Here is a 22,385-nt window from a genome sequence, read left to right on the forward strand (position 1 = left end):
GGAATCGCAAAACAAATTCATGACTTGTGGTAGCCCTCACCCTCTACTGTAGTAACATATCCCAGTTGGTACTAATCTGAGATTAGCATCTCACATGCGCCAGAGGACATGCCCGAATAAGCGGTAGCTGTGTCTTGCCTCGAAGTTGCGGCGTCGTATTCAGTTTTGGTTGGCTTCACTTACATTAGAGCCTATGGAGTAAGTGGAGACACCTTGCACTACTCCCTTTGGAGTTCGGAAGCGCCACGCCTACTCTCCGAGGTCGGTCGGATGAGAACCCGAGCGACTGCAGCTCTTCGGGAAATGGGGTGGAGATAGTAACTTGTATAGGCAAAAAAAAACATGAATCAGATCAGCGAAGATATTCCTCGGTCAGGGATATTCTGTTTGAGGATTTCGGGATCTCCACCCGAGCTCCCACATTGTTTAAGCAAGGAGGACATGACCAAACACAAACCCAATGAGATTTCAAGTAGAAAATCAGAGCGTCTTAAATATTGAAAGGGGCGCCACTGCTGCCAGATAATTGAAGGGTATAGTATCCTCAACAGTCGTTATTCTTCTAGCATACAGTTCGCTCTCCATCAAACGTATCTCACAATGCCTCCTGCAATTGCCACTGGTCTGAAAGACCCCAGCTTAATTGTTGAGAAGAGTTATATCAACGGCCAATGGGTGTCGTCAAAATCTGACAAGGTTTTTGAGATTCAAGATCCGGCATCTGGGCAGGTCATTGGAACATGTCCCGAGTCTACCACTGTTGACCTGGAGGACGCTATCCAGGCCGCTTCACAAGCATTCCTAACATGGCGGACGCTCCCGGGCCGTCAGCGAGGACGCATCCTTAAGCTTTGGTTCGATTTGATTGTCGAGAATAAGGAAGATATTGGCAAAGTTATCACCGCTGAGAACGGCAAGGCCAAAGGCGACGCTGAAGGCGAGGCTCTCTTCTCAGCTAGCTTCTTCGAATGGTTCGCTGAGGAAGCGCCCCGGATTTATGGTGACGTTGTTCCGCACGGCACGTCAGGAGGTCGAGCACAGATCCTCAAACAACCGATCGGCGTGTGCGGCTTGATCACACCTTGGAACTTTCCCATGGCTATGGGTGCCCGCAAGATTGCCGCTGCGCTTGCTGCTGGCTGCACAGTTGTACTTAAGTCAGACGGCCTAACGCCATTTACTTCAAACATCCTAGCTGTGCTGGGAGAGCGCGCTGGCCTACCCAAAGGCGTTTTCAACGTAGTAACAGCGCTCAACAATACCCCAGCACTAGGCCTCGCTCTCTGCCAGTCAGATACAGTCAAGAAGATTTCATTTACTGGCTCCACTAGAGTCGGTAAGCTGCTTATGCAGCAGTCGGCCAGTACCCTTAAGAAACTGAGCCTGGAACTCGGAGGCAACGCCCCCTTTATCGTTTTCGACGACGCTGATGTCGAGGTGGCCGTGGCCAGTGCTCTCGCCAGCAAGTTTAAGGTTACTGGCCAAACTTGCGTGTGTGCAAATAGAATCTACGTTCAGGAGGGGATCTACGAGAGCTTTAGCAAACGCTTAGTAGAAGAAGTCCAAAAGTACCGTGTTGGAGTCGGATCCGACTCTTCCGTTACCCACGGACCTCTAACCACCGGCATCGGTAAAACCGAAGAGCACGTACAGGATGCTCTCAGTAAGAATGCGTCGCTTTTACTGGGTGGCAAGCGACTATCGAAGCTCGGTCCCAACTTCTTTGAACTGACCGTCTTGGGTAATGTAGATGACTCAATGAAAGTGATGAGCGAAGAGACCTTCGGTCCTCTAGCTGCTTTGACGAAGTTTAAAACAGAGGACGACGTTATCCAACGAGCCAATAGTGTTGAAGTAGGATTGGCATCCTATGTCATGACAAATGACCTGGGCACGTCCTATCGCGTCTCTGAGAGACTGGAGTTTGGCATGGTTGCCATCAATACAGGCGTTATATCAGATCCGGCGACCCCGTAAGTTTCAACTCCCTCTGTAACCTGATTCTTCACGGGAAAAAAAAATGGACTAACCAGAATCTAGATTTGGCGGGGTTAAGCACTCAGGCATGGGTCGTGAAGGCAGTAAATACGGTGTGGACGACTATTTAGTCCTCAAGACGATCGTTACTGGCGGAATCAATACTGAGTACAAATTATAAGATAACTCATCTGTTCAAACATGTGTACATTTATGCAATAGAATATTCAAATATTATAGGAATAGGCGCAGAAAATAAATGCAAGGCTGGGCCAAAGTTACATTTTCTAAGCTTCTTTACAAATACTCCCGATTTATCCTTTGCCCCAATTATTCTGATTAAATATAGCTTAACTGTAGCTGAATAATTATTTGAAAGTCCTTTAGGCTGATAAAGATGACACGTTTGTCCCATACATATTTGGTAGGCTTGTGATGAGGGATATCAGGCAGATCGCGAGGCATGGTAGATAGCCACAGCTTAAAATAGATACCGAAAACTACAATCGTCTCCGGTATTATAATAATAAAGCAAAGACAACGCAAAAACACAATGTCATGAAATTGCAGGCGATGTGTATGGAGACTATAGACAACTTGTGTCTTTCTACAAACTACCGCAGAAACTTGGGGGTTTTTTATTCCATATTCTTTGCTTTTTTCCATCGCTTCACTACTCGAGAAGTATCTCCCATTGGAATATCGAATGGAAGGACATCTTGACATAAATAATGTGCGGTAGTATAGAAGCCTAGCAATCCTGCCAAGAAGCCGAATACACCAGCGCCTTTCTGAAGTGCGATGAACAATGACGTATTCCCATCCGCAAGTACAAAGTACGAGCTTGCATCCAGCGTAAAACAAACTTCGATGGTGATAAATATGCAAATATACACGAAATTACTACAAGCTATTAGTCCAAGTTCATCTCTGTCAAAGACTGATCTCGACTTACAAGGCAACGCTTGCGACAAGGAAAAAGATATTCAGAACGGCCCAAACTGCGAATCTGGTTAATTTGACAACCTTGAAGCGTGAAGAGAATGACATCTCGTGTACTTAAAATAAAAAACCCCATTGCATTGTAAAATTCAGGCGTGTAGCCACCAAATGCATCAGCCACACCCAATGAAGGTATCATTATTGCGCCATAACCACCGTAAAAAAGGCCTATTTATTGGCACACAATCGGTGTCAGAAATAGCAAGAAACACGACCGAGATCTCATTCTTTTAGCGAAGAGGGGGAATAGAACGTACCAAACGCGCTCAGTACTGTGTACGAGAAGGTATTACCACGTACCATCTCCCACTGGGCCGATATGAGTAGTGCAACGCAGGCGACGAAGCATAGGTCTCCGACGAAGACGGTCTGATTCGAAACGCCTCGGAAGCCCATCATTGCAAGAGAAACGGTGAGGAGACTTGTTGCAAAGCCGCCCATAGCGAGGGGAGACTGGAAAGATTTAACATATGGTCGTTAATATTCACTTCTATCCGAAAGTTGGGTTTTGTTTCGGCGCTCACAGGATTGGCGAGCCTTGGTGCAAGGCTTTGGTATACCACCCGGACTTTCTCGACACTCTCCTCATCACCATTGGTTACTGAAGAAATCAAATGTGACGGCGCCATGATGTGAGTTCTCGGGATCACAAAATCATCAAGTACGCGGTAGGCCTAATCAAAGGGGTGGTGGCAGTAGCAATTGCTTTTTGGATTAAAGATTCGACGAACAAAACCTAGAGTGGGAAAAAGGAAAGGCAGTCTGCTCATCTAGTATACTCGGCTATTAACCCTCAGACATCATCAATATGGTGGCGTCGGCAGTATCGTCTAGATTCCCGCTAATCTTTACTTAGCACGTCCTAGGGTGCTAGCCGTTGGTAATTGCATGGCTCTGGTCATTATTTTGGGGGCAATTTAACCTCCCAAAGCTTGTTCTATTGCTTTTTAAGAGAAATCCCCTGGGGGCCGAGCGGCAAGGAAATCGATATGATTGGGAGGCTGCCATGTTTACGTAACATTCCGAGGGAACCCGATAGTGTTGCATAATATTTGGCCTATCGGGTTATGGGACTGCTGGGGATATGGGGATCATACTTCGCAATTCTCGTCATATGCCCCGTACGTATTATCGTTTCTGCGCTTAGTGCGGGATAGAATCATGGTTACCGTTGCGTAAAAGTGAACGATGGGGCCGAAATATGGGGAGTCGTAGAATTATCCACATCCCAGCACAGCAGCAGGTTGTCATTTGAGAGGCGACGCAGCAAGGAAGCCGGAAGGCACATGTACCTTTTGCTCTCTTCTGCCAAAACACAAGCCGTTGCAGTAATTGGGTTAGATGGCTGAGATAAAATATCATAATGAATACGCTAGAAGGTTATTTGACTTTCGGATACCCCGCGTGGTGTGGCTTACCTGGAGACAGCGTATAAATCATCTTGAGCGCTAAGTTTATTAGTGGGTACATAACCGATAGTCATATAAGGTAGGTATGGTAGGTACATAAACATGGATGTTCTCAGTCCATGCGGATGCGGGGTCGGATAAGGAACCCGAACACCACCCCGCCACCACAGCTCGCGTCTTACAGCCGCATCGGACTATGAAGCCGAAGATGTGCTCCCATTGCCTGTTGCAGAGGGAGAGTGTGGCTACATGGGTCATTATGATCAGGTTTCAGCGCCATCACGGAGGTTGCCTAAACAACGATGCATCTTGGGACCATTGGCTATTATACGCTACCCATCTCTCCATTGTTCCTCAGCTGGCGTAAACTCTTAGAGCAATTCCTAGCAGTGATCTCAAAAATTTCTATTCATGTTGAATATCTTTGGATAAAAAAACCACCTAAGCACAAGCACTGTCTAACTCCAACATCTGGCAACAAGTCCACCAAATCCTCCACCAACAACAATGTCGCCCACGTACACCCTCTCCGCGCATCTCTCCAGGAACTTGGTCGCTGCTCTCCGGGAAAAGAGACGATCTTTAGACAGCTCACAGCAGTTGTGGTCGTCACAATCAACTCCTCTGTACTCTTCACAGTACCCGGCAGAACCAGAGTCGGCTATTCGGCGTGGTGTTCCAGCAAAGATTACGGACAGTCGTCCAACAGCATTGAAAACATGAGCATGTCTCATCGGACTAAAAGACCTGGGTAATTTTTTCACTTCGCCCAAACTAGCTTTGATCTGCTTAACCACGAGGCGCATGAGCACCTCATGGAGATGCGAACACAAGATCTCTCTGCCTTGGCCGAGATTTTTACCAACATTTGAAACAAAACTCTGTTAGGCATACAGGCTAAATGACAGGGTAAAAGAGCACTACAGGAGTTTGGCACAAACTGAAGACATGGGAGCTTTTTATCGGACACAAATACATGATGCAAACGTATCTTCATGTTTTCGCAGTAGAAATGGGGGCAGAGCTAAGGACATTAAGCCATTAAGGCATAGTAATTATAACACGCATGAATAAAAAATGTGCTATTTCTTCGTTAAAAGCATACGATGAGGTCGCTTTTAGCGAAGTGAAGACTGTAACATCTTAGAGAACCGGCGTTAGCTTGCTCCCTCAAGTTTTCCCACGACGTCTATGAAGGAAGTGCAATATCCTTCTCGGGATGCTTCCAAGGCTACAGTAATGCGGAGTAGCTACGCACGATTTTTCAAGGGAGGAGCTGATCCACTATCGGGAGAGTCTTGGGGGAAAATGCGGAGAAGGGAAATCTAGGACCTGAGGTAAAGCTTGACAAAGTCTTAGCCTCTCCGCCCGCTCGGGATACATCCGTGATCGGGTAATGCTTGATAATGGTGCAAGTTGTCCCAACTCGGACCCGATCCGTGTGTCTCCTTCCCCATCATACTCTGAGCATATTCACGGATACTGCTGTCAATTCCCTACGATGTTAATTACCTTCGGATCAATATCTACCATAGTTACAGAATCACCACCAGTTCCTATCCCTTCAAATTTCTTTAGACAACTTCTATTCTGGATTTAGCTTTTCATTGTTTGTGCTGGAATTCTTTACCTTGAGCATGCCTAAACCTACTACCCTGCAAGCGGCGAACCGCCTCAAGTCTTCCTTCTTGGAGGATAAGCAGACTTTCGGTGCCTGGCAGATGCTTCCTGGGTCCAATATTTCCAGACTGTTGGCCCGATCTGGCGTGGATTGGGTTCTGGTCGACTGCGAGCACGGGAATATTGACGGTGAGAACCAGTCAAGGCTTCTCTCACTAGAACCAAAGCGGCAAATTACTGATACGAAGTATACAGATGCCGCCCTGCACGAGGCCGTCCCGGCTATCGCTGCGGTAGGGTGCTCACCCATAGTCAGACTACCCGACATGCAAGGATGGATGATCAAGCGTGAGTGTCTATTCTGCCTTGAATACCCTTTCTTCTAACTTGAATGGAATACAGGTGCTTTGGACAGCGGAGCCCATGGAGTAAGTAAAATTATATATACTTAATATTATTATATAATGTTCATACTAAGTAAATATTCCATAGATCCTCGTTCCCCTAGTCCGTACCGTTTCAGAGGCAGAGCAGCTCGTTATCGACGCTAAATTCCCGCCTGACGGACGACGCGGCTTCGGCTCCCTCATTGCCCTCGAGCGCTTTGAGCCCAACCCTACTCTGACTGAGTATCTGCACCAGGCCAACGACGCCCTCATCACCATCATACAGATCGAGACTAAAGAGGCTTTTGAGAGTGTCGAGGAGATCGCAGCCGTCGACGGTGTCGACGCCCTCTTCATTGGGCCGTTCGACCTTGGTATGTAACTGAATCTAAACTTTTGAAGAGTCCTCTTCTTTTTCTTTCCTATTTGCAAAAGGTATAATTTGATTGGGCTGACGGCCGATGCGTAGGAAACAACATCGGCTACCCTGTCCAAAAGGGTATTCTTAACCCGCAGCTGAAGGCCGCCATGTCGCGAATCTTGGCTGCAACCCGCAAAGCAGGAAAGAAGTGCGGCGTCTACTGCAAAGACTCGAATCAAGCGCGAGAGTTTGCCGAACAAGGATATGACATGATCGTCGCGGTCACGGATTACACTGCCATTCAGCACATCGCTAGGGAAGAATTGAGCTTTGCGAAAGGTGATTCAAAGCCTGATGGATCAGGCGTTTTTTAATGTCCGACTGTCGATGATGGGCTCTAGGTGAGCCTTGTAAAAAAACAGGTCCCGAGAGCGAGAGCGGGTACGAGACGGCCTCGAAGCTTAAGAACCGTCTGTATGGGATTGGGTGCAAGGGAGGCGCAGTATCTATTCGTTATTTTTGAGCAAGTCACTTAGCGCCCTGCTAACCAGACGTGACAACTGGTAGCATCTAGTATATAACTTGAATATCACAACTAATATATGTCAATTCAAAATTAACATGTTCTCAAGGAATACCTTCAAATTACCTTCCTATTGAACAATTTCCATACTACTTAAGCCGATGTTTAGCATGGCTTTTGACCAAATCCATCATTCTAAAGACTAAAATGCAATATCGCATGCATAGTGAAGCTTGAATGTCAAAAACTATCATTATTTGGAAGTGGAAGATTTGGGCAAAGTTGAAATAGGTACGATACATGTAACTTTGATATGACGTAAAACTCTATTCAAGATTTGCTCTTTCGCATTTTAGCAAGTTCTAATTAACACAAGGGGGTAATCTGGAGTACATGATTTCATGACCGTATAATGATGATCCGACTTATTAATCTGTATAAAATAGCAGCTGAAGAAATAATGGGGAAAGGTATGAGGGGAGCCAAAACTTAGGTGGCGATGAAGCACGGTCACCACGTGGAAGCAGAGAGCAATTTGAAAAGACGCATCTGCTCTGTTCCGTGAAATCGCAATGGTTGCTGTTGAAAGTCAAGAAAATAAATCACATGTGGAGATTCCATTCTGATCAAATGTTTTCTGGTATTTTTGGGATGCGAGGGTCGGATTTAGAACCCGAGAAAGATGTAATTAAAATCATATATATCCTATTGGCTCAATCAAAATTTATGGGTACCCAACCTAGCGCCTAACCATACAAGCCCTGTAGTAATGCCTATTTTACTCCACAACATCGAATTCAATAGTTCCCCAACCCTCGAAACTGCAGGTCCACCGGCCAGGCTTGTCCATCGGCATCGCCTGCAAGCAGCTACCGGGCATGATGACCTGACCCGGCAGAAACTCAACATCGTACTGCGCGAGGCGGTTAACCAGCCAGGCCGTAGCCGCCAGCGGGTTACCCAGGATATTTTGCGTGTTACCCGTCATAATCTCCGTCCCATTGAACTTCAAGACACCTTTGGTGTTATGTAAATTAAGGTCGGTGATCTGACGTGGGGTGCCACCCAAAATAATGCCGCCCTGGGAGCCGTTGTCGGCCAGAGTGTCCTCGAGGCCGATAGCCCAGTTCTTGACACGAGAGTCGATAATCTCAATAGCAGGGATGGCAAAGTCAATGGCACGGACCACATCAGCGAGGGTCACATTGGGACCTTTCAGGTGGCCCTTGAGGACGAACGCAGGTTCCAGCTCGACGTACGGCTGGATAAACTTGCTTAGAGAGATCTTTTGGCCCTCGTGCAGAAAGCCGCCAGCCAGCAGGAAGCCGTAGTCTGGATGATCCAGGCCGAAAGCAGCTTGCATGACCTTGGCGATGTTGCCCAGCTTGTATCCTACAAGGCGATCGCCAATTTTGACTGCATTCTGTACGGTTATCCTCTGAACCTCGAAGGCGTCATCGGCGGTAAGATTAGGGTAGGTTTTCTTGGGGGGGTCAATAGGAGTTTGACTGATGCGTGCCTTCTCCAGGGCAACCGCAATGTCGTTGAGCTCTTGAGTGTTCATAGTCTCCGGTATGGGCTTGATATGGTATGGATGAGGATAGGGTCTGAGTAAATTAAAGTCGTACGAGGAAGAAATCACGTTTACGGCTGTTTAACCTGCACCTAATAAATGATAATACACATATATACCCATCTATGCCTTGACTATCACCCGATCAAGAGTCCCACGTTTAATGAGATAGCCCTAGAGATATTCCGACAAAGCCGATGCTCATCGGGAACACAGGTTCAGCAGGCGAATCCCCACCCTCCCAATATGGCTGCTAAAAAAAAAAAAAAAACTGGGTGGAATTTTGGGTGATAACAGGGACGCCTCGGGTTGGGCATCCGTGAGAGAGATACATAGCAATATTCGGAACAGCATCTATATCTGTTGTCGGATACAGGACATGCATGGAAGCTTGCCTAGATCGGAGCTCAGCTGCAGCAGGGCGGATCCCCTCCAAGACTTGAATGCCACCCTCTAAATGCCGTAGCCTAATAGAAATGCCAGTGTGCCCCTAAAGAAGCAACTAGAGTAATACGCGTAGCAGACTGCTGGGATTTCTCTGATATACTAGCGACATACACGGGTTAGCGTCTTCGGCTCCGCACAATAGTTTTCTCGCTTGCACGTCTGGGGTAATATTTTGTGGGTACCGAATATGGGTCGTCGGCTTGTGAAACCGAGATGTACTTTTCAAGGGCAGAATGCGGTCCTGCCGACGAGTGGCGCTGAAAACTGGGAAATGTTTATCTTGATGAGAGAACTAGGCCATGGGGTCTCATCTGAGTGGATATATTCTTACCCGTTATTACGGAGTTCTAGGATGTTAAGCATATTTCCCACCATGCCATAGTCTAGTTAGATGTCGTGGTTGACATAGGCACCCTGTGATATGCCCCTTTACAAATTCCAAGGCTCTGATTAGTTGAGGGGCTTGCTGACCGATCGCGCTTACCACTCCACTTATTGCTTCGGAGCTTCTCCAAACTGAGTGCTTGCTCTGGTTGATAAGGAATACGAAAACCAGGGGCAGCAGTGCCAGGGGGCAATACTATTAGCAGAGCGTTTACACATTGAATGCAGAATTGCAAGTCACCAAGCATGCGAGAAATACTGCAGAACATGTTTCAAAGAGATACCGTCATAGATGATGAATTGCGCTCAACACTATAATATTTCTTTAAAAGTATACCATTACATCACATGCTAAAGTGAGTGATACTGAGCAGGCTCCAGGCGCTCAAATATCAACCTTTTAGACCTTATCCACCTTGTGTTTCTTGGGACCCCAGCCCCGTAGCATTAGCCAAACATCCTTCCAGAAGCCGACGGGGGCCTCTTCCAGCGAGGCCTCATATGCATCAATGAGAGGGGCCTCCCAGACCAAGTCAACATCTTTCGCCCTGATGAATTTGGTCTTCTTGATGAGTTTCCAGCCGAGAAACAGACACGGCACGAAGAAGGGCATGAAGTAAGCAGTTACGAAACCGCTGACGTTGAAAGGGACCAAAGATCGGTAGCCATAGAAGAAGATGATAATGATCTCAAAGATAAGAGCAAACCATGCACTATATGGCTGAAACCAACCCTTGTAAGGCAGCTTGTCGCGGTTGAAACCCTGGACCTGACAGGCGCGGTGGAAGCGGATATAGGTGATGAGAGCAGTAATGAAGTAGATCAGGGTAGCACCGGTGGCGAGATTAATAAGCCAAGTGAGGACGGTGGAAGAGCCGCTTCCGAGTTGCAGCAAGGATAAAAGGGGAAATATCATGGTGACTACGAAGCAGTAAATGGGGGTGCCGGATTTGGTGACCTTCCTCAGGAATTTGGGGGCACGGCCTTCGAGAGCTAGGCCATAAAGACATCGGGTTGCGCTATAAAGTACGGTGTTACCAGCAGCGAAGATGGTGGTAGCAAATAGAGCAGTAATCAGATTAGGTAGACCTTTGATGCCGAGATTTTGCATGGCGATAATGTAAGGTGAGGCAGCAGCGCTTCTGCTGTCACCGCTGCCTTTCCTGTAGAGAGCATCTAGGACCTTGTCGGTAGGCGAAATAATGATGGTGACGGCCAGGCAGCCCCCGATGAAGAAAATCAGTATGCGTGCATACAGGGCCTTGTAGGCCTTCTTGACATACGTACGGGGGTGTTTAACTTCGCTGGCTGCGATGCTAAGGAATTCAGGTCCAACACAGGTGAAGGACGCGGACCAGAGGGCCGTGAGAAACCCCTCAAACTTTCCTGTGGTGCCAGTGCTAAAGTATTCCAGGAACGGCCCAGGGTCTTTCCAGTGTCGGAAGCCAAATGCATCGTGCTGAGGGTTACCGCCGCACATAGTGACTAGAGTAAACATCATGAGGAGGACCATGAGGAATGCTTTGCCACTGCAGAGCCAAAACTCAGCCGCACCATAAACTCGAACGGCAAAGACGTTGATCGCACTATGCAAGAGAAGTCGCTGTTAGTGGGTCTCTTTTATATATAGGTATATATAGATATATATTGATACCAACTTGTGTTTCTTGGATGGGTTCTCAACTCACATATAGAGCACGATGCAGCCTGCACAAATTGCTCCCGCAGGTATATGGGAACTCCAATATGATAGAACCAGGCTCAGAGCCGTGATCTCAAAAGGAACAATAAGACCAAGATAGATGTAGAAGTTCCAGCCACCAGCAAAACCAAGTGCGTCGTCGACCCAGTGACCGGCTAATCGAATGAAACTACCGCTAACGGGCATGTAGGTTGTCATTTCGGCCATGGAGTTGTTGATATTGGCAAGGACAAGATTGTAGACGATGAAACCAAGAAGCAAACCGGCGGGCCCTGCAGAGTTTAGAGCACCACCGATACTGACGAACAGTGCGGTGCCGATACCACCTCCAATACCAAGCATAAAGATGGTTCGGATGGACATCTCACGATGAAGCTCGCCAGCGGTAGTGACCGGATAGAGCACGCCGGCGCCATGGTCGACAACCTCGGCGTGCGCATCACGGGGCTTCTCCATGGAGGAGGTGCGCAATGAAGGCTTTTCTGATGCTGCTGGACTCGCCTCAAGATTAGACATCTTCAATGAAGATATGTTTCTATCCTCTCATATGATAGGACAGTTGAGAGAAAGAATAGAAAGAAGAAGAATGGAAGGTTAGAGGAGTTTGATGAGAGGAGAGGAACAGAACAGGGAACGGAATGTGGTGATGTATCCTGACTTTTATCCAAGTTTGCCGCCGATAAACTACACATTGGAGTAGAGAATGCTACTTGGTACCAGATTTTGGAGAGAACCTGTTCATGGTGGTGGTGGTGTCCCCTTACCCCAAGGCAAACCGGTGGCGTAGCCCCACCTACTCGTAGAAACTACTCAAAACCGGGGAAAGGCTGAAAATCTCGGAATTCCCAGCGGCCGATCCACACCTCCCGCCCCCCCCCCCCCCCCCCCAGTCACCCGACCGTCGCGATGACCTACCAGAAGCCGGCTTTCCAGGAAATCCGGGGGGTAGATGGCAGATACTAACTTCGGATCCAGAACCCCATGGGGTTCAATGCCTCACAAGCCACCTTTCCATACTTCCTTCCACGTTTCTTTCCACGTTTCTTTCCATGTTAACGGAGAGTCTCGGAAGGAGAGTACACTAAAATGGCGGCGCTAACATTGGTTCCAGACCGGCTAGCTTTTAGTAGTCTGCTCTCTAGAATGGTAGCTTTTTTTGCGCCATAAAGTTCCCAAACTTTGATAATGCACGACAACATCAACGAAATATTCTCACGTTGGAACAGATTATCTCCTTCTTTCAACTAGTCTGGCCCAAGGTGGCGGTAGGTTTGCCTGGTCATGTAGTCGGCTCCTGAGCCGAGATGGACGCTTCGCGGATCATAATCCATCTCCTTACGAACCTTTGGGCTCGCCACATTTGTGTAACGGGTAGTTTTTGTTCTCAGAGCAGACATATTTAGTAAGAATGATAATAAACCACCTAATGTATTACCTCTAGAAAAGATTGATATGCTAGAGTGGGGTCAACCTTTGGACTAAGGTGTTCATCCGTCATGAGGCAATATGTTGATCATCCACAAAACAAAAAAAAAAAAAAAAAAAAGGGTTGCCATGCACTCATTCAGTAGGAAGTTATTCTATATTAACACGAAGAGAGCAGCAAGTTACAGTTCTTTTCTCGTGAATTTGAGCATTGTTGAGTGGAGGTTTCCTTATGCGATCTCGTGCCATGCTCATACCACCTGACGGCGGGAATCTGCACGACCCGAAATTCGTTTCCACTTAGAGTGTTCATGAGGTTTACCCCAGTGAATAAAAGGCTGAGAACTGCTCGGAATGGCTTGAATGCAGTAGACCTTGCTTAGCACAGGGATCGGATGTGGAAGCCGAGGCACCCGAGATCTCGGGTTTACGTACCGTACCCCAATGTGGTCCAGACCTCTGACTAGTGTTCGCTACTTGTCTCCGAGAGTAGTGTGTGTAAGTTGCCCGAATTTGATACCTCTCGGCTCAGGTTCGTTCTTCCAGGTGACCAAAAAGTGAGTCTAAGAGAGTCGAGATATTGGATGATCGGAAGCAGGTTGTGTACTAGCCAGCCTAGGCGCCGTCTCTTGGAAACCAGCCAGTAGGGGAGTTAGAGAGAAAGTGAGGACCAGAGCCCACAAAGAAGGGATATTGTTAGACTAGTTTGATCATATGGGGAGATGGCAAACTCGTAACGCCCCTCCTCAACATTATAAGAATAAAGAGAAGCAGCTGGTCTTATCACATCCATTCTTTTCATCAACAAACTACACACTTCAATATCATCACAACATCATCAAAGCATCATCAAAACAATCAAAACATTAAATCTAGTTAAATACTCTTCACAAATATCTCTTTGATTTAGTTCACCCCCACCATACAAATGCCTGGTTCCGTTGCCGTGCTCACTGACGCGCCTGTCGCGGCCGTCGCGCCTCACAAGGCTCCCCATGTCATTGGACCCAAGCAGAGGAATCCTATGCGGCCTACTGCCGTTATCCCTCAGGAGATCATCGATGAGGCTCGTGCCGTTCCCGCTGAGGCATGGAACACCAAGAAGCACGTTGCTCCCAAGACTCAGGTCGTCCAGCATCTCATGAAGGACATTGGCCTTGAGGGTCACGGCATCTCTCCTATTGCTGTTACAGATCCCTTCCCACTCTTCACCGAAGAGGCTATCAGCCAGATCCGCCGCGAGATTTTCAGCGAGTCTGTGCTACGGGAGTGCCGCTTCAAGTCTGACTTCAACGCTAACATGGTCCGTGGTATGGGTCACGAGCGCGCTCCCTTCACCTACGATGCTTGGTGGTCCCCTGAGATCCTTGCAAGAGTCTCCGAGGCTGCTGGTATCGAGCTTGTCCCTGCCTTCGACTACGAGGTTGCCAACGTCAACATCTCCATCAACGACCAGAATGCCCCGGAGGTTGTCACCTATGGTGATCAAACATCTGCAGTCGCCTGGCACTATGACAGCTTCCCCTTCGTCTGCGTGACCATGGCTGCTGATTGCACTGGTATGGTTGGCGGTGAGACTGCTATTAAGCTCCCGAGCGGCGAAGAGAGGAGAGTCCGTGGTCCCGCAATGGTGAGTTCCTAGTCATTCCAGTCTCTAATACGCGAGGCCATATTCACTAACAGTTACCTTAGGGCACTTGTGTTGTCATGCAGGGACGCTACATCTACCACCAGGCTCTCAAGGCATTTGGTGGCCGCGAGCGCATTGCCATGGTCACCGCCTTCCGCCCCAAGAGTCCTTTCGTCCGCGATGAGACCATCCTAACTGGCTCCCGGGTCATCAGCCACATTAGCGAACTCTACCCACAGTATATCGAATACCGCCTGTCCAACCTCGAAGAGCGCTTTCGTCGTGCTCTCCAGCAGGAGAAGCGCCGCCAGGTTGAGCGCAAGAAGTTCGATATCACAGCGATGAGGGCATTCTTAACCGAGCAGCTAGAGTATATCCAGACATCGCTCAATGAGGTCTATGAGCCTGATGCTGACTACACCCCCTTGAACAACTAAAATACATCATGATCATTGCGATTAGCAATAAAGTCTGGAGGTTCGGCCTCTGTGAACAAAAAAGCGGTTATCACATGCTACATCTCGTCTACTCAGCAGCTGTACAAAGAATCTTGCGTGGTTATTAAGGCATCTTTATATGTTTTTCAGTTGCCCATTACATATCTGTAAAAAAAGAAGAGAAAAGGAAAAAAAGGAAAATTTTGCTTTTTATGAGATTTATTTGTCCAGTTTTCTATTAGCGGGGGTTTGTCAATACATACATATAAGTGATATTAAACGTCCAATAAAAATATTTATTTATTCTTATGTCTGTGTCTATTTACATTTTCATGTTTCGTGTTTCATTATCCACTTCTGTAATACTTTTACATCGAGTAAACTATTTACATTTCACTTTGAATCGTAGAATAACAATGGCAATGAGTTCAATTTAGGCTTTAATATATTTTAATATATCAACATATAGTAGGTTTGATAGTACTTGGTCTTGTGCATCAGATGCTCTGAAAGCCAATATTTTGTTTCCACGTGAATCCATACAAGCTAGAGTTTTTAAAAACTGGGCTTTTTAGAATAACTCTTTACAACACCGTATGGCCGCCATCTATGATCATGTTACTCCATATCATAAAGGTAATGGCGTTACTCATTAAAAATAGCACTCGCCTTTAAATTCGCTCGTTTCAGCCAATTGGCTCATCATGTTTGCTCGGCTCCATATTTCTCTCAAGCCAGGTACCTCTTCGAAGATTTTCAAAATCATTGGTGTAATTACGTGTCCTAGACTCAGGCAGTTAATACGAATACCACTCTAGTGGTTCCCGTGGTACTCCACCACTCCATTGCAAGATTTCGTGCCAGTTGTATCAGCGCTGTTTTAGAGGAATTATAGGCTGACGATAATAATCCTTCATTCGCCACAGAAACGGACATGCTAGCCACCAAACATATGCTTCCATGGATTTTATATTGAGCATCATTCTGGCCGCTGCATGTGCTGTCCCGAATGCTTTTGTGTATCTAGTTTGTAGCATCCTATGCATATTTCTCGACTTGTACTCTATTGCTGTAGTAAGCTGCTGTATACCACCAGCAGCACTTACACCATGTATTCTCCCATTCCGATCTGCAATTTCTTCGATAATTTTATTAAGATCTATGGTTTTATTAACATCCAATTGCCTGTACTTTAATAAACCACACCATTCCGGAACGACGTGCTGAGAGGCCTGTTGCTATTCTTGGTCGGGTTCTGGTAGTCGATCAAGACAGTAAACTGTAATATTGTTAAACATATGACACATTTTCCATGGTTAGTAAATTTCTGGACAATACCTTTACCACCCGCCTCTACAAGTGCTTCCGCTGAGGCTAAGCCTAAGCCTCGAGCACCACCTGCTACAATAAATGCTTTGCCAGCCAGATCAAAGTCTGCGAATCGTTTAGCACCAACCTCGATCTCCCTTGGTAACCCAGTAATCTTCTATCCAGCCACTCCAGCAGTATTGTCGGGTCACTCACCATTACCATAAGCTGTCCATTATTTACATGCTACCAGAGGAGCTCCAGTGATAGCTGCTTGTCGTATTCTCAAGCCTGCAGTACTTACCTGGCGCTGACTCAGAGGTGTAACATCGAACGATTAGTTTAAGAGCCATTGAATGTTTCTCTTCCGTTCTCACAGTTCGCAACGATTAGCAATAGTTCTTGAAGTGTAGATTATCCGACGGCGTGATGCAAATTTTAATCTTTAAATATCATCAAATGCCGACTTCTGGCTCTAATACCATTGATGCGTATCGCCATCATGACCCCTATTACCCATAATTGATCTTTGCTTGATTAGAAATGCAGTTCTCGTGGATATGTAGTCAAAATACGATATCAAGTTATAGAGGCTTTCACAGGTCTTCAGAGCATTTGCAGCCTAAACTATAGTGGATTATTCTACTATAGTGGAGCATTCTCTGATATATTAAGGGAACCTCTATCAGGCCACCAGATTTCATAACAGGCCCTTCAAAAGTGGAGTACTTGTATATATAAGTTACTTATAGAGTATATTATCACTAGTTTGCTACCCCCTTATAATTACCATGTCTTATAACTTTATATTATAAATTTCAATACAATATATTTTTAAAAAAAACTTATTTTATTAAAAAAATTAAAATTAGAATTTATTTATTATTATGTTTTTAATTTATTTATATAATTTCCAAGGCTTTTTTTTAAAAAAAAAAATAAAATTTATATTTAATTTTATAAATATTAGTAACTTATTAAATTTTATTATTAATAATATTTTAAATTAATTAAATTATTAAAAAAATTTTAAAATTTTATTAATATATATAATTTAATAAAATAATTAATTTATATTTATAAAATATATTTTATTAATTTAAAAATTAAATTTAATATTATTAATTAAAAAAATTTAATAATTAGTTTTTTTATAAATTTAAAAAAAATATTATTTTTAAATTAAGATTAATATAATAAGAATAAAATTATTAAAAAAATATTTTAAAAAAATTAAAAATATTAATATTTTTTAAAATTATAAGTTATTTAAAAAATTATTATTTATAGTTATAATTTTTTTTTAATTAAATTTATATTTAAAATTTTATTAAATAAAATTTTATTTTTTATTATATTAATTTTATTAAAATTATAAAAATAAAAAAAATTTATATTTTTTAATTTAATTTACTTATTTAAATAATTATAATAATTTTAAAAAGAAAGTTTATTTATATTAATAATATAAAAGTTTTTAAAAAATTAATTAATTTTAATTAAAACTTTTTTATATTATTAAATAAAATAATTTAACTAATTTTTTTTAATATTTTTATTATTATTATTAATTATAATAATAAATTAAATAAAAATTTAAGTTCAAGTTTTTATTAATATTTAATTAATTTTTTTTAATTAAAATTTAATTAATTAATAATTTTTTTTAAATTAAAAATAATTTTTATATTTTTATTTTAATTTTTTAAATTATTTATTATTTTTAAAATTACTTATATAATATAAAATAAAAAATTGTAATTTATTAACTTACTTTTATAAATTAATATTTATTATAAGTTTAATATAATTTTTTTATAATAAATTAATATTTATTAATTTTTATAATTTTTATAATTTTTATAATAGTATTTTTATTATAATAAAATAAAAAAAAAATTATAATAATAAAATAAAAAAAAAATTATAATAATAAAAAAAAAAAAAATTATAATAATAAAATAAAAAATAAATCTATAATAATAAAATAAAAAATAAATTTATAATAATAATAATAATTTTATAATTATTATTAGAAATCTGGTGGCCTGATAAAGGTTTCTTATATTAAAGTTTAAGATTACAAATTGTGCTATAGTAGGGTATTAAAAATCTCTTGTAAGCAAATTTAATATATTAAAAAACAGTAAATTATATTATTTTAAAAGGCTTATAATTATTACCTTACTTATAAAAAAAAGTTAAAATTTTAATAAAATATAATTTTGTATATAATATTTACTATATAAATTTTTTTTTAATAAAATTAAATATTAATAAAATTATAATATAATTAAAATATAATAATTTTACATATAATTTTATATATAATAAAAAATATACTAAAATTAATTAAAATTATAAAAAAAAGTTATTTTATAAAAACTAGTATATTTGTATTTTATAATAAGATAGTTAATATATAATAAATTTTTATAAATTTTTAACTTTAAAATTATTAAAAAAGCGACTTTTTAAATAATATATTTTTTATTTATTCTTATTAACTTTTTATTAAGTTATTAATGTTTTAAGTAATTAGCGTATTCCAGGGTAGGCCCAGTTTTAGTGCAACAAGAGTTTTTTGACTAGGCGCTGTAACAGCTTGAGACCGACAATGGTCCCATACTTAGTCCACATATTCACAAGTATAGAATCATTCGTTGCCACAAGAGACACGTGGAATAAGAAGAACTCAACTGATGATTTAAATAAACATTATACTCCAGTGCTCACAAGTCAATATCTATTGGCTAGGATCCTGGGCAACTGACGTATTCGAATTTTGGGGTCTATCTGTATTTACATGGTGTATAGACTTTTTCACAAAGGATAATAGTCACTAAATGGTTGGAATTGTGAATTTTTGAGGTATTAGGCAAATTCTATGATGAAATCATGCGGCTTGTAGAGCAGTCTAGAACATACCAATGGTCAAGAAAACTGCAAAAATTTATTACTACAGTCGCATCCCGTGCAAATGCATACCAAGAGTAAGACGAGTGGCTAATGCTAGAAAGGATGATAATAGCAAGTATTTGAGATAGCTCTTTGATAATAACAATTGCAGAAGCGTGTTATAACCTAGCCATTAAAAATACACAGCCTCTCTATCTCAAGTATACGCTTCCAAAAGTATCGCCTTAAAATTTATCGAAGATGTCATGAATAACGCCATAGATTTAGCTCGCTCTTTTGTATCTGAATTCTTTTTTTTATCTCTGCACAAATGTCCTCTCTCCAAATCTTTTTTCACTGTACTATATAATTTTGAAACAGGTATTGAAAGAAGACCGCACATCCGGCTCAAACGTGAATAATCGCTCCAACCGCATATAAATTATTTGAAGACAATACAAAAAAGTACATAATAATTTGCCCACTGTGTATTACTAGGTAGGTTAGCGAAACCCAAAGCCAAAGCTTGAGACAGGGTCAAAGCTTGGGTGATCAAGAAACGAGAAATAGGGTAGATAACTGACTGTGAAACATTTTACGGAGTACTGAAAAAAGGCATCCGGTAATTTTACAAGGATTATGCGAAGTCTGCGGCCAACGTCAGCGTTGTCAAATTAGCTAAATAACACTAAGTGGTTGTTTAAATACATGTTCTTCTTCTATTCCATATTACGGTTAAAACATAAACGACATGAATCTACTCCGTAGTTTATGTGAAACATGCAACTTTAAAAGACCAAACACGATTTGATTCATAGCACAATTCCTCTAGACCCACAAACCCCCTTTAGTTGCAAACTACTACAGAGTACTCTCTGCACATAATAGATCTCTATAGCTCTAAAATGGAATACTGGTTAATATTTTTTAATTTCTATAGACTTATTAAATATATTCAAAATAAAGACTCGCTGAAATTAATAGATAGTATCCATGGTGCGCCCTGTATATTGCGGCTTACAAATAATTCACCCCACTGCAAACGCCAACTGTTTCAGGCGACCCTGCCAAGCCCACTCCAGGCACATGAGACCAGGAACATAAGGATCAAGGAGCAGGTATCGGATGTTCTGCTTCTGTTACTTCCGAGTTTTTTATCTGTGCTCCTCGACAGAACATTTAACCGCCCGGATGGGTTTACGAAACAAGCAATAAAGCGGCTACAGAAACATCGCCTATGGGGTAACTAGGGGTCGATAGAGAGTCTAGAACTGAGATATTTAGTATATATTGTCCCAGCAGCCAACTTTTGTTGTATTTTGTAAATTGTCTTGTACCGTTGCCAATTCCTCCTTTCCTATTGTTTCAGTCTTTTGTTCTTCTTGTCCAGCAGGCTGGTCTGTTTCTTACGAGTTTGACACTCTTTACTTCCGTTTCATTCTTTATTCGTTGCTTGGAAATCTCTCTTGCTTTACATATTTTAATCGTCTCCTTCGTCTAGTCGCCATGAAGTTTCAAAGCACCTCAACAGTGGCAGCTCTGCTGCTAGGCCAGGCTTTTGGTTTACCTCTACCATCTTCAAACATGCTTCGCCGGGAGGTTCCTCAGGAGCATTCCCATGATGTATTCCTCTCCATTACCAACGAAGCTCTAGCAAAGAGCAACCCCAAGGGCATCACAGATGCCGTATTTGGCCTTCTTGGAAATACAGCGGCTGCAGGCGGCGCTGGAAGTGTAACCAACCTTGACTGCCTCAAACAAGAGACAGCTGATCAGGCATTTACCAATGGCAAGGCTGCTGGAGATCTTCGACTGATGGCTGGAGCATTGGTATACCAAGCCCTGGAGAGAAATACTGGCAAAGTCGGGCTCGCGAGTGTTACTTGTACCGAGCAGGCTGTGAACCCAGAAATTCAAGCTGTAAAGCCTCACCAAGACCCAGCGTCTGCTAATGCTGCTTCCATAAACAAGGGTATCACTCTTGAGCTGGCGAAGCAGCTCAAGGCTATTGGGGCTGACCCCAACCTCGCCCTCCTGAGCGGTACCTTTGCCCCAGGTGATGTATGTTTCTTTCCTTCATTGACATGGCTGGAGCCACTGATGGTTAACAAATGCACAGCTTAATGATGCAACAGCCAAAGGCAATACTTGCGACGATCCCGATCCTACTCTTGGATGTATCTTCTCGACGGGCAAGCTTGTCCTCGATGCAAGCCAAGATGAAATCGCTTCCGCGGTTGCTGCTGTATCTCAAACATTTACTGGTACTGGCGGCATTCAGGCCACATCTTTGGTTGACTTGAGTAAATTCTCGATAGCCAATGTCCAAGGAAATGGCGCTGCCGCAACGCCCAGTGCAAATGTCGAGGCGACCTCTCAGGCAGCAGCAGCAGCAGCAACTCCCACCGAAGCTTCCCAAGCTAGTAAATCGACGTCAGCTGCTTCTCAGACCCAAGTCTCTAGCGCTAGTGAGACTTCAACAGCCAGTGGAACCAACGTTCAGACCTTCACTGGCACCCTTGGTGGTCCTGCTCCGCCTGTCATTTCAGGCACTGGAAACCGACCGTTTTCTGTCAATGGAGATACATTTGTCACTTCTGGAGCCGCTATTCAACGATCCTGCAGTATTCAGCACAACAATTGTGCCAATGATGCTAACTCTGGTAAACTCTCTGGAGGAGTAGGCCAGTGTGATACGCAGAACACCCAGTGTACAGCGGCCGCCGCATCTGGTGCATCTGGTGCTGCCAGTAACAACGCCGCAAACAACAGCAACAGCAACAACAGCGGGGCAAACAACGCGGCCAGTGGAAGCAGCGCTGCTAGCGGCAACGGCTCGAATGGAAATGCAGCAGGCGCTACGGGAAGCTTCGGCTCATGCTCCAACCCCAGCATCAAGTTCGCCAACGGCCTTGATGGCCGTACAGAACCTGCATTCGCCCCAGTGAACGAAGAAGATTTCAACCATGGCTCGGCTTTGAACATCAAGGTCATTGCAGACTTCATTTGCGATCGACTCAATTCCAGCTGTAAAGCCGGTGCTACAGTAGTTTCGGCATGTCAAAGTGCTTCGGCAGCGGCCTCCCAGCTGCAGGGTCAGGCTGCAGCAGATGCTTTCAACAAAGCTCTGGGAGTCTCTGCCAATTAGAATAGCTTTATTGAATGGGTTAGACCATCGGGTCGGATGTTCATCTGTGTGAATCATGCCAGCCTATAATTTCAGATAGCTAAGCATAGACCATTAATACTACGAATATATGAAACTACAGCAAACAGCACAAACTAAACCTTCCTTTTTAAAAG

General features: G+C 43.2%; 7 protein-coding genes across 7 annotated transcripts; 4 read left to right on the forward strand and 3 right to left on the reverse strand.

The window, feature by feature from the left end:
* Positions 1 to 600: 600 nt before the first annotated feature.
* On the forward strand, positions 601 to 2,174 carry GGI43DRAFT_432561 (NAD-dependent succinate-semialdehyde dehydrogenase; the record flags this gene model as incomplete). The annotated part of the gene is made up of 2 exons (XM_083209596.1): positions 601 to 1,973; positions 2,041 to 2,174. 2 exons carry the CDS (start codon positions 601 to 603, stop codon positions 2,156 to 2,158), a joined length of 1,491 nt encoding a protein of 496 aa, XP_083062409.1. The 3' UTR covers positions 2,159 to 2,174.
* A 341-nt stretch (positions 2,175 to 2,515) lies between these two features.
* GGI43DRAFT_306030 (GPR1/FUN34/yaaH family-domain-containing protein) lies at positions 2,516 to 3,865 on the reverse strand. Its single transcript, XM_083201612.1, has 5 exons — positions 3,504 to 3,865; positions 3,237 to 3,432; positions 3,037 to 3,147; positions 2,933 to 2,978; positions 2,516 to 2,880 (listed from the first exon to the last, which is right to left on the reverse strand). Exons 1-5 carry the CDS (start codon positions 3,606 to 3,608, stop codon positions 2,616 to 2,618), a joined length of 723 nt encoding a protein of 240 aa, XP_083062410.1. The 5' UTR covers positions 3,609 to 3,865; the 3' UTR covers positions 2,516 to 2,615.
* Positions 3,866 to 5,754: 1,889 nt separating this feature from the next.
* GGI43DRAFT_306048 (HpcH/HpaI aldolase family protein) lies at positions 5,755 to 7,376 on the forward strand. The gene is made up of 5 exons (XM_083201613.1): positions 5,755 to 6,197; positions 6,264 to 6,356; positions 6,411 to 6,436; positions 6,501 to 6,768; positions 6,864 to 7,376. Exons 1-5 carry the CDS (start codon positions 6,026 to 6,028, stop codon positions 7,127 to 7,129), a joined length of 825 nt encoding a protein of 274 aa, XP_083062411.1. The 5' UTR covers positions 5,755 to 6,025; the 3' UTR covers positions 7,130 to 7,376.
* Positions 7,377 to 8,056: 680 nt separating this feature from the next.
* Positions 8,057 to 8,985, reverse strand: GGI43DRAFT_432564 (2-keto-4-pentenoate hydratase; the record flags this gene model as incomplete). The annotated part of the gene is made up of 1 exon (XM_083209597.1): positions 8,057 to 8,985. The coding sequence occupies exon 1, from the start codon at positions 8,840 to 8,842 to the stop codon at positions 8,057 to 8,059; it is 786 nt and encodes a 261-aa protein (XP_083062412.1). The 5' UTR covers positions 8,843 to 8,985.
* A 1,097-nt stretch (positions 8,986 to 10,082) lies between these two features.
* Positions 10,083 to 11,840, reverse strand: GGI43DRAFT_421400 (putative arginine permease; the record flags this gene model as incomplete). The annotated part of the gene is made up of 2 exons (XM_083207947.1): positions 10,083 to 11,268; positions 11,371 to 11,840. The coding sequence occupies 2 exons, from the start codon at positions 11,838 to 11,840 to the stop codon at positions 10,083 to 10,085; spliced, it is 1,656 nt and encodes a 551-aa protein (XP_083062413.1).
* Positions 11,841 to 13,674: 1,834 nt separating this feature from the next.
* On the forward strand, positions 13,675 to 14,876 carry GGI43DRAFT_432566 (uncharacterized protein; the record flags this gene model as incomplete). Its single annotated transcript, XM_083209598.1, has 2 exons — positions 13,675 to 14,439; positions 14,502 to 14,876. The coding sequence occupies exons 1-2, from the start codon at positions 13,738 to 13,740 to the stop codon at positions 14,874 to 14,876; spliced, it is 1,077 nt and encodes a 358-aa protein (XP_083062414.1). The 5' UTR covers positions 13,675 to 13,737.
* A 5,471-nt stretch (positions 14,877 to 20,347) lies between these two features.
* GGI43DRAFT_399086 (uncharacterized protein) lies at positions 20,348 to 22,350 on the forward strand. The gene is made up of 2 exons (XM_083205299.1): positions 20,348 to 21,143; positions 21,202 to 22,350. The coding sequence occupies exons 1-2, from the start codon at positions 20,589 to 20,591 to the stop codon at positions 22,228 to 22,230; spliced, it is 1,584 nt and encodes a 527-aa protein (XP_083062415.1). The 5' UTR covers positions 20,348 to 20,588; the 3' UTR covers positions 22,231 to 22,350.
* Positions 22,351 to 22,385: the final 35 nt, after the last annotated feature.

The sequence above is a fragment of the Trichoderma evansii genome (genome assembly GCF_050947405.1).
Source record: "Trichoderma evansii strain SZMC 28006 chromosome Unknown GGI43scaffold_5, whole genome shotgun sequence".
Classification (NCBI taxonomy): Eukaryota; Fungi; Ascomycota; class Sordariomycetes; order Hypocreales; family Hypocreaceae; genus Trichoderma; species Trichoderma evansii.

What these genes read in the sequence shown, in the direction of transcription:
- GGI43DRAFT_306030 (XM_083201612.1), bottom strand. Translation starts at nt 3,608, where the DNA reads ATGGCGCCGTCACATTTGATTTCTTCAGTAACCAATGGTGATGAGGAG. An exon ending in CACCAAGGCTCGCCAATCCT is followed by an intron (nt 3,433 to 3,503) that starts GTGAGCGCCGAA and finishes AAATCTTTCCAG; the next exon opens with TCTCCCCTCGCTATGGGCGG. An exon ending in CTTGTCGCAAGCGTTGCCTT is followed by an intron (nt 2,881 to 2,932) that starts GTAAGTCGAGAT and finishes AATAGCTTGTAG; the next exon opens with TAATTTCGTGTATATTTGCA.
- GGI43DRAFT_306048 (XM_083201613.1), top strand. Translation starts at nt 6,026, where the DNA reads ATGCCTAAACCTACTACCCTGCAAGCGGCGAACCGCCTCAAGTCTTCC. An exon ending in CGAGCACGGGAATATTGACG is followed by an intron (nt 6,198 to 6,263) that starts GTGAGAACCAGT and finishes CGAAGTATACAG; the next exon opens with ATGCCGCCCTGCACGAGGCC. An exon ending in TGGACAGCGGAGCCCATGGA is followed by an intron (nt 6,437 to 6,500) that starts GTAAGTAAAATT and finishes AATATTCCATAG; the next exon opens with ATCCTCGTTCCCCTAGTCCG.
- GGI43DRAFT_399086 (XM_083205299.1), top strand. Translation starts at nt 20,589, where the DNA reads ATGAAGTTTCAAAGCACCTCAACAGTGGCAGCTCTGCTGCTAGGCCAG. An exon ending in GTACCTTTGCCCCAGGTGAT is followed by an intron (nt 21,144 to 21,201) that starts GTATGTTTCTTT and finishes ACAAATGCACAG; the next exon opens with CTTAATGATGCAACAGCCAA.